This window comes from Lycorma delicatula, chromosome 13 (assembly GCF_047948215.1).
Source record: "Lycorma delicatula isolate Av1 chromosome 13, ASM4794821v1, whole genome shotgun sequence".
Classification (NCBI taxonomy): Eukaryota; Metazoa; Arthropoda; class Insecta; order Hemiptera; family Fulgoridae; genus Lycorma; species Lycorma delicatula.
In genome coordinates this window covers 41777191-41790793 of record NC_134467.1, presented here as the reverse complement: position 1 = coordinate 41790793, position 13603 = coordinate 41777191, and the positions used below count along the sequence as shown (strand labels likewise).

Here is a 13603-nt window from a genome sequence, read left to right as displayed (position 1 = left end):
TTAACTTCTACTGCTATAGCGCTAGACAGGGTAGTAAAAAGCAACAAGAACACATGAAATAGATTTACATTATCAAATAAAATATAATACTGCTTACTAAGAAGTTAAACATTTTTACAACTTATATTGCCAATGTCTATCTACGTTTTAACCATTACTTTAATCTGGCATTATAGTATTAGTTAACCCATTATAGCACATTAACGTAACTGTAACATAATAAATAATAATTATTATAATCGCCAATCAGCTGTCACTGATCACCGATTACAAATCCTGTTAATTGGATACACAATATAATACTGCCTATTACGCTGTACATCATCCCTACTGTAATCTTCACACAAATTCTTATTTAAGTCCAATATTCAATATTATATCAGTTGGGTTTAAGGAAACACTTGCTGTTATGATTACATTTACTATTTGATCATAAAATTTGATTTGTGACCTCAAAAAGCAGCAACAGCACATGTATTCTTCAGGTCTTAAGTGAAGTGTGTAATTAGAAAGGAAAGCTGGAAGGATGTACGAGTAAAGTGTTATTAGAAGTGGATTTGCAGGTTTGTTTCTAATGTTATAGAATATATATTGTTATATTAACATAATGGAAAAATTAACATTATTTGTACCTCCCTTAAGGTGGTACACAGTTACTTTGTACTAATTATAAATTGAAGGTGGGTTCAAGGATAGGATTTTTTTAAGGCAGACAGTTTTTGAAAAACAAAGTTTTAACAGTTCATTGGTGTATCTCAATTTTTACACTGCTCAAAAACGAGTGTAATGTATTTAGAATGTGTGTATATATATATATATATATATATATATATATATATATATATATATGTATATATGTGTGTTTGTATGTTTGTTCCAATGTAGCTGCACAACAGTTGAACCAATTTAGAAGTATGACTAAGTTGGATTCCTTATTTTACTGGGAGTGTCCTAGGCTATATATATATATATATGTATAAAAATTATACAATATACAAAATTGTCATCCACACTATATTATAGATTATATAACAACATTATAGATATTATAGATTGACAACATTATAAGTATACAGTTTAGTAAGAAGTCAATGCCACAATGCCAGACAGTGCTTCCATCTCATCAAATGCAAAATAGAAAATCCACTCTTAAGTTAAATTTAAAATAAGGTTACAGGTACTTCCTACACTACCCAGCAGGCAGTTAAAGAACCTAGGTATTACCTAGGTTTATAGTTCTCCACTATCTTTCGGTAGGCAATTCCCTAATTTTTTATTGTTTTTTAGCTGCCATAATTCACACCTCTATTATTTTTCTTATGTTGGCAATGCAATCTATAATTGAATTTCAAATTAACTAGGACAAAGTAGATTTGGTTTAGAAGATAGAGTGGAAAAAACTTCCTTAAATTTAATAAACCATCAACCCAAGTATGTAATAAAATTCACCTGATATTTCACTTCAGTTGCATTTATATAAGCACAGTCACCATTATGGTGTATTCATGTAACTAATAAGCCGAAACTAGATGAAAAATTAAAAATTTGATATTTTATTTTAAAGCGTTATGAACTAATTTACTGACATAAGCCTAAATTATCCAGATCACTTGCATTACAGTTTGCAACTTATCAAGATTGTTATGAATATACTAGAGCAGTATCATACCCAATATAAATCAGCTGGTCATATAATAACCATATGTTTACTAGTAGCTTTAAAGTGGTTGTCAAAAAAAATTGTCTCGTTATTTTAGATCTCGTATATCTATTACATAAAGATGAAAAGGGGTTTTGTTTGTTCGGGATAAACAAAAAACCACTTGATCAAACGCAACCAGATTTTTACCCATGTTTCTTGGGCAAAACTGAGAAGGTTTTTTGATGTATTTCATTTAAAAAAATCTCTGAAGAACCAACTGATCGATTGCTTTCACATTTTCAGGATACATTCGTATTACACCAGGGAAGGTTTTAAGCCACAGACCGAGGCTCTTGCTCCCTTGAACATTAATAATTGTATTATTTTTTCACCCCCAAGGAGCGTGAAGTTGTAAATTAAAGATATTCTTTACGGAAAAAAAAAGATTAATTCTTTTACTTCATTATTATGGCAAAGAAATAAGTTATGAATTTTTCTGTCAAAAGTGTGTGTACTTTAGTTACTTTAGCTATTGTTATTCTAACCCACCGGGGGTCGGTCTAGTGGTTAACTCTTCAGCTGATTTGGAAGTCGATCTTTCTAACGTTCAAATTCTAGTAAAGGCAGTTACTGTTATACAGATTTGAATACTAGACCGTGTATACCGGTGTTCTTGTGTTTCAATTAACCACAATTCTCAGGAATGGTCGACCTGAGACTGTACAAGACTACACTTCAAACCCATCATCCTGTGAAGTGTTATGGTTCCGAAGCTAAACAGAAAAAGCAAAGTTAAAAGCTACTGTTATTCTGTCTTTTTCTAGTTTCTTTTTCAGGTTTCTATATTTTTTTGTTATTTATCAGTATATAGGTCTGAATATTTGTTATTTATCAGTATTATTCTCACACTAATGAGGATAATGAACAGTGCGCATGTCCAGGGGAGCGTAGCCTTCTAGGTAGACGGGAATGGCGACCGAATTTAACTCTTTGGGTGTTCAAGGCGCCGTCTGTAACACAGGAATGGCGAGCGCTGCGGCCCTGGGAGACCCTGACTTGGGTGGAAGTTTTACCTTGGCCTTGGGGGTCCAGGTTCCGACTAGTCTTTAATAAATTACTGAATTATTTGAAAGATCTTCATATAAATTTATATGAATAAAATTAAACGTTTTTTATCCACAAATATTGCTGTTGTACAAACAGCAATTGTTAAAATCTAATTGAATTATAATAAAAAAAAAAATAAAGAACCTTAATTTTCTTCATCTTAAAATAAAATAACTTAACATTAAATTGAATAATAGTTTTTCTCGAATGATTTTTATTAATATCTCATATTGCAATATTTTATATTTATATATATTTTCATTCTTCAATTATTTTTTTAACTCTTTGCCAGTGGATTAAATATATTTTAATAATAATTTTTCCATATAAAAAGCTTAATTTGTGACTGTAGACTCATCCTCAAAGATTCAAATATTGTATCGTTTTTATTTTTGCAAGTAGCAAAATATTAATGAACAAGTTTGTTGTTAAATAAAGAATTTTTGCTCAGGAAATGGAAACTGAGAGTTTTGTACTTCAAGATTCATAATAGCATAACAAAGACATATACCAACAATCTATAAAGAACCTCAAATGCCTTTATCAGGCATGATGGGTAAAATTGCATTTACTTGTGTAATATAAATGTTGTTATAATGATACTGCAAATTAGTAATCATGGTCTGCAATTCAATGGATATAACAAAGGTAGCCAAACATCTGAATTTATGTAGTTGTAAATTCCATTGAATGAATTATTCAATTTTTATTATTATTATTTTCTGTGAAGTAAATAACTAAGTCAAGTAACTTACTTACTTACTAAGTAAGTAAATAAGTAAAGTAACTTACTTTTGCCTTGTCAATAAAGCACATTTTATTTTATTTTTTTCAATAGCAGTGGTCTATATAAGTTATTTGTAAATCTATGCCTATTGTGTATCACCTTACACTAAAAATAGTTAAATGAAAGAAAATATTTATCGGCTGAGTTATCTCAAAAATCCAAACTGAACAAATTACTATATTACAAAAATAAAAATCTCTTAATCCAGCTTTAGATAATGAAGTAAATTTCATATTGTGTGTATTTAAAATAAAATAAACGTGCTAAACGGATGACGATTGAATGGAGGAGAATTTTAAACAATAGTGAAACTCCATATGCAACAGACTCAGAATTTAAGAACACACAGGAGGCTTCATAAATCCTACAGAGTTGGCAGCCAATATGTAAAGTGATTAAGCTGTTTACTGCTGCAGTAAACATCAAAAAGAACTACAGATTTTTACAAGATGCTTTTTTTTAAGATATAAATAACTATTACTAATTATATTTAATTTTTTCATTTGTAGATGGCTTGGTTAAAAGAAGAAGGATTTGGAGGTATCATGGTTTGGTCTGTAGTTACGGAAGACTTCAGAGGGTCTTGTGGAACAGGAAAATTCCCATTAATGAATGCAATGGGACAAGAATTAGATGGTTACACAGTAAAATATGATGGTCCTTAGGAAACTTCTAATCCTGTTGGTGGTGTTGGTTATACAACTAAAGATCGTAAGTTCTTTACCAAAAATAAAATAATAAATTATACTGTATACATTCTGTATAACGATAACCAATTTTTAATTTGCTAGTTTAATTTACTTACTTAATGTAAGAATTATCTTATTGTTCCAAGCTGTAGTTTTAAAATTAGTTTAACTGTGGAGTAGAATAGAAATATTATTTGATAGATTTTTTTGTGAATTTTGAGTATCCAAATAACCTTTACTTTTTTTTTATCATATCATATCCATATCTCTATTCTTTACGTATTAAACAGCTACCTGAAAACAAATTTAACCTTTCTTTATTAAGCAAAACAGTCATCCATTCCTAAAATTGTATGCCCTGTGGAATTATCTGACTGCACTATACACCATTCACCCAGATCCCCCAATGGAGGGTTAAGTGGTGGTAATCCTTTACTTGAGTGAATAGATAATATTCCTGATATTAATTGATTTGCGATGCTACTACCTCAGATTCAAGTAGCTAGCTAAAAGTATAACTTTTAATGGATTTGAACCCCCTACATGTTACTGTTTTTTTTACTTTTTTCATAAGGATAAAGAATACAGAACTTTCTCAGGAATTGTCCGACTGAAATTGAACCGATGTAAGCGCCTAATTGTAATTGTGCCCTAACGTAATGTAATTTTTAAGTAAATTGTATTTGAGATTTATGATAAGATGGATATTTTAAGACTTTACATACAAAAAAGTAAACAAAATAAAATATCAAATTCATCAAAATGATGTGCCATAAATTTGTACGGTTCTTCCATTTCTGTAAATTTGTATTATTTTATTTACTGAATATTTTTCTTGTTCCTTACATCTTTCCTTATTTCATTATAACTTCATTCACCACTATAAGTCTCATCTTCTCTATACTTTCATTTTTTCCTGATTATTATTTTTCTGAATTTTACTTACTAGAATGTTGCTCAACCAAATATATAATTTTCAGTTCTTTTGTTATACTTTTTTAAATTATCTATTATTGTTTTAATTTTGTGTTAAGAACAATAAATATATCGTTCAAAAGATAATTCAATTAGTTTTAAAAAATAAAATTATAATTAAATAATAATTAAAATTATTAAACACAAATTATCATTAATCAAAAGAGATTGTTAATTATTATTATTATTATTGACATCAACAAAATGTATAAACTTGAGAATCTATAAAAATGCTGTAGAGCTTTATCAGTATTTATTTAAAACAAATGAAAGTGAATTTTCTATTATTTGTGATAAAAAGGTACAATAAATTTGAAATTTAAGATAAAAATTACTTTCTATATTAGCTTTTTATATTCTTTACTAGCAGTAATGAATTACAGTTCTTTGAGCCACACTCAGACACGAATTGTATTTAAGTGTGGTTATTTACTTGTTTCTTTTAATTACAATTGTAGATATTATCTTAAAAGTAACTGGATGCAACACAATCTTCTCTATAAATCTCCCAAATGTAGACATACCTAAATAACATGACAGACATTCTGCTCATGACTGCATTCTACGTACCTATATAAAACACAAAAATATTCATCCTTCCAAACCGATTATTGAAATTTTCAAGACCTGTCAACACCTTCGTAAACAAATACTACAAGGCCACACAAGGGGGCCACATACCTTTTAGATAATTGCTGAGAGATGGATGGAGCAATGCAGTTCACAAACCTATCAAAGTATATCAATTTCCTTCAACGTTTCTATTCCCTGTTCTATAGTTGTTTAGCAAATATTATTATATTGTCTACCAGCCTGCTTCTTTCTCTTCATTTATTTACTTACAGAGAAAGAAAATTTCAGATCAGTTGAGTTATATCCTGACAAATATGTAGTGCATCATGAAACACTGAATAACAGGACCTAAAAAATTAAATTAGAAACTAGCATTAGAATTTAGATATGAAACTTATAAATATAAAAAAGCCTATCAATCGTGATTGATACACTATAATATTTGGTACGTAACTACAATTTACAATAGTATCTATTTGTATAAATTTTTTTTTGTTTTTTTTCAACAATCAAAATTTTTTGGATCCATGGAAGCCTGGTATTGTATACCAAAAATGAGTTTAATCTATTGTTTGAAATGTTCTTTTAATCCTGTAACTTTTTAAATATTCTTCAAATGTTTTCCTACAGGTAGATCTAAAACTGCGGTTTGCTTATTTACTTTTATTACTGAAAACTATTTTATTTTTTATATATTTTTTAAGTATTGTCAACTGATGCGGTCAGTATCTACTGGATACTATGAGAATAGAATTACACGCTCGGGAACAACCACATCAAAACCAGAGTAGTTTCATTTCTGTCTTTCAAATGTCTATCATAAAGGCACATAACCTTGTAATTTAACTTTGATGATTAATAGTTTTCAGTGGCTTTATCAGTGTTAAGAACAGTTAACATAGTAGGTGATCCTTACTTAACATCATTTTATTTTCAGAAATTTTTGAGATCACCCAGGAGTTACAGAACTCTTATGTTGAAAGCAATGTAATTACTATAGTAATCGGGCATAAAATTTAGTTTACATGTACAATTTTATAGGTTTTTCGTAATTGAAAAATCATTTTTGTTATTACTTTTCAAGAGTTGGACTGTAGTTTAAATTTTAAAAAACGTTTAGATAAAATAATTATATTTCTGCTAAATCCAAAAGCATATTTTATGATCCAGTAGTAACTATGTAATTTACGTGTGAGTATTGTTATTGTAATAGGCAACTTAATGTGTGTCACAAGTCACTCGCAAAATGACATAGCCGTACTCAAAAATACCTAGTATTTCACGATGGGCTTATTAGAGATTTTCCAGTGCCTTCTTCACTTAAATGAATATACTTTTGCATTTGTTTAAAAAAAATACTGGTGATGTTCAGTACTACAAATTACATTTTCACTCTGTTCACTGTGGGGACTCTGTTCACTGTTCATTGTGTATAGTGAACATCATTATTATCAGAGAAAGTTAGTCTGACAGGTGTTATCTTTATCTCAGTTGTTGCTGTATGTGCATCATAATCATAAAAAATAATGAAAAAGATAGTGTACACCAGGAAAAATATGATATAATTTCCTTTTTTAAGCTGCAAAACCAGCAAAATCTCTAAAAATTTGAATATTTTTGTTCGGTAAACTAAGAGTATAATGAATATATTTTTTCCACAGGAAATGCAGTGTCATGTGAAGAGGAAGACGATTAAATATCATACCACCGAGATAAAGCAGATTGCACTTTGTACTATATGTGTGAAGGTGAAAGAAAACATCATACGCTATTCCCATAAAATCTTTTGTTCACTCTGAAAATGTCTGTGATTGGCCAGAAAACGTAGAAGGCTGCATGCATCATACTCAAGCAACACTACCTGCTAAGAGGAGATAAAATAATTATTATTATAACATTAAGTTTTCCTATTTTTTTTACAATGAGCTCATTTTCTAATTACTTTACACTGGTACAATTGTTTGTTCGGTCTACCTTTTTTGAATTTTATTTATGATTGGCCATTATTTTATACTGTACCTAATAATTATTATCTTTAATTTATAAATACTATTAATACTTCTGTTTTAATTATGCATTTTTTTTTTAATGTTTTGTATTTTATGTCAAGTAATGTTATTTGGTTTAAAAGTTATTATGATTACTTTACTGCTTTTTTTACTGTAATTACTTTACTTATTTCTTTTTATAATATCAAATAATTGTTTCTTTATTTTTTGTTTATAAAATAATTTGTTGATTTAAAAGTGTTGATTCCTTTATTGTAATTCTTTCCCGTGTTTGTTTTTATTTGCTTAATAATTTAAAAATTATTCTTAATGTTTTTCCTTTTTTTTCTAGATATTTGGTTCTGGTTTAATAATGACAATCTGTTGCTGATTACTTTACTTGTATTCCCTATTTATTTTATTTATTTATTTTTATTTATTTTTTTTTTATTTATTTTTCCCTATTTATTTATTCCCTGTTTATTTTAATTACAAAGTTTTTCTGTAAATTGACAATTGATATTTTTAGTAGATCATCTGCAAAGATTCATTGCCAACATACTTAATATTCTTGTATCGCTTTGGTATATTTAATAAATCTTTTAAATAAATTGATGGTAAATTACTGGTCATTTTTTGTTAATTTCTTTTACATATAACATTTTTATGATCATAAACTTTAAATGTGATTTATATCTTCACAATTTATTCTGATACATTTGTATATTATTTTGTATGTTATTACTAATTTTAATAATTATGATGTCATACAGATTTTTTTTTTTGAAACTATTAATATTCCATTTCAGATAAAAAAATATATTTATATATATGTATGTATGTATACATACATACATGTAATGGTGTTTTTATATTGACATGGTTTTAACCGCTTACAATTACTTTGACATCTTTTGGTAATATTGAACAGTTATACTTGGATAATTTTTTTAAAAGTTATTATAATAAGCAGGCCGTAATGACATATAACAGCGAATATGATAAAAGTTTCTTATAATTTTCTATTGTAATATACAAAATATATATATATATATAATTGTAATTGTTAAGTAATTGTTATGTTTATTTTAACTACAGATTGATATCGTTGCAGTTGATCATTGATATGGTGCACAGGCCCCTTGGGGTGGTTGGATAGATTGATAAAACAGAACTAATTGATATGTATTAATATTTATTGATTTGTGTTACAAAATGAAATGCATTATGACAAAAGCTGTTTGTTGTGCATGGGGATTGAAAGGTATAGTTTTAACCAAAATATAACAAAATGATTGTTTTAGCTTATATTTTTGTATGGCATTTCAATATGTTAAAAACGTTAACAAAAATTAAAAAAATATATTAAAAAATTGCCATTTATACATAAATAATAAAAATGTTTGTATTAAATAAATATCATTGTATAAAATATTATTGTGAATGTAAAATATTACTATAATATTATAATTATTTATATAGGTTTTCAACAAAAAATAGGCATCCTATTTTGATGTTTCGGTTTTTGTATCTGATCTTTGCACTCAAATCATCCATCTCACAAAAGATTTTCTTTATTTTGTTCAAAACCAGTTTAAATAGGTTCGGTGATAGTTCATCACCTCGTCTCAGCCCTTTTTTGACTAGGAAAGGTTTGCCTATATTTGCTGTAATTTTAAATTTAGAGAATGTGTTTGTAAGAGTGAGTTTAATGAGGTTCAAATTTTTCTGGTCAACTCATATTCTCTCAAAATTTGAAAAAAGTCTCTGTCCACAAAATCATACGCTTTCTGAAATTTTGTAAAAGATATAAGAAAGGTTTGTTTCTGGATACGTAATATTTTAGAATCGATCAGACTTTGTATTTATTCTGAATATGATCGTCCTTTTTTAAATCCTTCTTCACACCCTTCTATATGTGATCTATTTGGGGTTCTAATCTATTCAATAACATTTTCACAGTATTTTATAAGTCACTGGCAACAATGAAATACTTCTATAGTTGTTGACATCCGTCTTGGAGGTATAAATTATAAATAATAATTAATATAGCTTATTTATTTTTATTTATAATAAAATACTTATACAAATTGAATTGAAATAACAGGTATAAGTTAGTATTTATTCTATAATTTTATGCAATTTTAATTCACAATAATATCAGTTTTAAAGTGATTAACATATAATATCTGTACAAAAAAAATCTATTATTTAAAAAAAAGATGTTAAAATTTTCATAGCTTTTGTTTAATTAAATATTGTGATTTTTCCTGAATAATAAATTAAAATATAAAAAATTTTGTACTTCTGATTATTTTAATACGAATTATACCCATTTTATGTTTATTATTATTTTTTTGGTTATATGAGCATCAACTGCTACAGTCATTAGCCCTCATCACACTCTTTAAAATAGGGATTAAATCACAATCAGGTTTGTCATATGTAAGGGTGGAAAGGGCCCTTACATTTTATTTAAAAACACCAAACTAAACAAGACAGAAAATTTAGACACAAACACTGAACATACTTACAGGATGCAAAGGACCCCGATATTAAAATTTAAAAAGTAAATAAAACATAAATATATGTGAAAAACAACGGCTTCACAATACCAACATTCCCTTTTTTCTCCCTTAATTTTATTTAAGCACCCCTGGAGCAACCGAAACTGCCATTAAGCAGCACATCAATTGACCCAAGATCCATGGGAGTTGACTGACTACCTCTCTGTAAATTATCCTGTAGGACTTAACCCATCGGGTTCCCCCTGTGTCAGCAGAAATTAAAATAAAAAAAAATTATTAAAAATATTAATTAATTTAACTTATTTCTGATACTGTTTAAAGGTATTCATAGAATTTCTGTTGTGAAATGAATTTTATTTTGCACTTGGGAGTGATGTTAAGACATTCTGAAGAATTGCCAATTGTAAACAGGTGTGTATCTAAAACAGTAGGCTTATACATTACAGATTCTAGGTGTAAAAGTGAACAGAAAGTTTCTTAAGGAAAAATGTTACATTTCCCTTCGATTTTCCTTCTCTCCGGCATTTTGTATTTATTAATAAATTTATATATGAAAATCGGATTGAGAAGTGAACAATAACTTCAGAGGATGAATGAGGATGATACATACACATTTTTAACAACATTGTCTAATAAATAAAATATTTCATTTTATTAATTATTTATTTATATTATTTTAGTATTTCACTATATTAATGTTAACGGTTACCGTGTAAATTTTTATCATATTATGTGTTCTTAAGAAAATGCTAAGCATTTTTTTTAGAACAAAATGACACCTTAGTTTTGAAAATCGATTGACAAATATCCAACTTATGACAGAAAATGTATCACTATTTTCTGCCAGCTTTAATCTCCTTCTCTATTAAGTCGGGTTCTTTATTTATTGTGTGTGCTATTTATTAATTTAATTATTTTAATTTATATTAGTAGCTTCTCCCGGTGTGCCTATGGCATGCCCTCTGAAACTAGGGTGGGTTCCCTTGGCAGGCGACGTCTTGGAATGAGACTATTAGGTGTTCAAAACTGTACATCTTGTGTGAAAAATATTTTTTGAATGATGAAAATTGAAAGCAAAAATATATCAGGAAATCTTCCCGATTAAATCTGGTTTAGATTGGTCCTTAGTGAAGGCAGTTACTTTTATTTTGATTTGAATACTAGATGGTGCTGGTATTCTATGGCGGTTCAGTTTCAATTAACCACACATCTCAGGAACGGTCGACCTGAGACTGTACAAGAATATACATCATTTACATTCATACATATCATCCTCATTCATCCTCTGAAGTTATTACTTCAGAGTTTATTACTTAAGGTATTCCTTAAGGTGGTTCCAGAGACTAAACAGAAAAAGTGAGGGATAGGCGTCGGAATTTGAATTTTTTTTTTGAAGGGGGCTCAGAGAAAAAAAATCATAAAGGATATGTTACGAAATGATATTATATAGTATAATTTAAATTTATTAATGAACATACAAACAAAAAACCTTGAAATTCTTTTATCGTATTTAATAAACTTCATTACTCTTCTTGTTTGTTTGATTACAGATATTGTTAATATGTATCCTCTAAAACAACTCTAATTTCCCATGAACTCATCTCTTTCTCTTTAATTTTGAATTTCATTTATTTTCTCATACAACAGCACATTTCAAATCGTGTTAAAACATTCGTATTTAATTATTAAAATGACATGCTACCAGTATTAAAAAAATAATAATAACTGCTGTTTAAGAGTTACTTTTGTACATAACTGAAAAAAAATTAAATGACCACCATTTTAGTTAGAGTCACCTATTAGAATAACGTATCTCAACTCTAACCTTTCCTTTTTCCTTTAAACATTTTTGAATTGGCCCTGAAGAGGAGGGGACCTTGGGATGCGGTAGGTTTTTTAACCAAAAAATTTATTTTTTTTAGGTAAAACCATTTGCTGAATCTCATTGTAAGAGTTGAAATTTATTTCAGTGTTACTATACTTCATGAATACTGTGTATATAAATTATCCTTAATTCAGTACCATGAAAAACACGGTTTGCTTAGCGTAATTTTTTATCTTATAATCAAATCAGAATAATATATATTTATACTAAAATATAGAGACAAAATTATACAGTTTAATAGAATATTAAACTGAATGTGATGCATACAGGAGAAAATAGGATTGAAATGTCTTTTTATTTTTTATCAAATCAAATGTAGATTTAAAATAATTTATGTTTTGAATGTTATAATTATAAATAAAGATTAGGTTTACGTTACAAATAAAGATTAGGTTATGTACTTGAAATAATCGGCTGAGTTTTGTATCTTGTTTAATTGTAACTGTGTTATTTGAGGATAATAAAGATTTATTTTACTTTTTGACTGGCTTACTCTTCTAACTTTAATTATATTCTGTGATTAACATGTTTGATACGATATACATATATTAATTTTTCAAATATGTTGCTTGCAACAGGTAATTTATTAAGAAAACAAGAATTCTTAATAAATCCACATCCTTATACGTCTCATCACCCCACATCCTCTGCTAATGATTATTTTAATTATAATTATTATAAATAATTTATTGTATAATTACATGCAATCAGAGTAGCATCACAAAATGCACGATTAGAAAATAAAAATTAGAAGCGATTAAAGTCCATATTATTTATTTACGTACAATATAAAATCATGAAATTATATTTTGTAAAATGTTGAAGATATTAAATACAAAAGATAACAGCCAAATAATTCAAAAATCAAAAGGCATTAATGAAGATTATTGTAGCACATGTTTATGTGCAAGTTTAACAGTTACAGAAGATTCAGGGTTTTTTCAATTTTTAAATTAGTATTATTTAAAAATTCATCAACAGAGTAATATTGTTTCTGTAAGATAAGATTTTTTACTTGTATTTTAAATAAATTAGTCAGAAGATTTTTTTAATAGATGGATAATTTATTAGATATGGAATAAGAAGCATAATAAGGCCCTTTCTTGTGAGCCCAAGTATTGAGTTAAATACGTAAAGAGGAAAAAGGTTTTGCGGTCGTTTTTTGATAGAAACAATAAGGTAAACGATAAGTTACTATTCTTTTTAACAAGACTACACATTCATAAATATAAATTAAGGGTAAGTTAACATTTAAAAATTTATGTATATATTCACAGTTATATACTGGTATATAATTGTGAATATAAGGACTGCCTAAAAGCACATACCGTAAAACAAACAGAAGATGGTTTCCAAAAGAGTCGATAGACCACCATAAGGAGACAACACTTTGCATATGCCCAGAACTGAAATAATGGTTTCACCCAGG

General features: G+C 27.8%; 1 protein-coding gene across 4 annotated transcripts in view; it reads left to right on the top strand.

Annotated features, from left to right (window-relative positions):
• LOC142334161 (endochitinase-like) overlaps positions 1 to 12655 on the top strand; it is a 75569-nt gene extending 62914 nt beyond the window's left edge. For all 4 annotated transcript variants that reach the window (XR_012758790.1, XR_012758789.1, XR_012758791.1 and 1 more), the window contains 2 exons: positions 4046 to 4247; positions 7435 to 12655. Coding sequence is in view for 1 of the 4 variants with exons in the window: in XM_075381959.1 (XP_075238074.1) it covers positions 4046 to 4201 (156 nt within the window). In the remaining 3 variants the exon portion in view is untranslated. The remainder of the gene's footprint in view (positions 1 to 4045; positions 4248 to 7434) is intronic.
• The last annotated feature ends 948 nt before the right edge of the window (positions 12656 to 13603 follow it).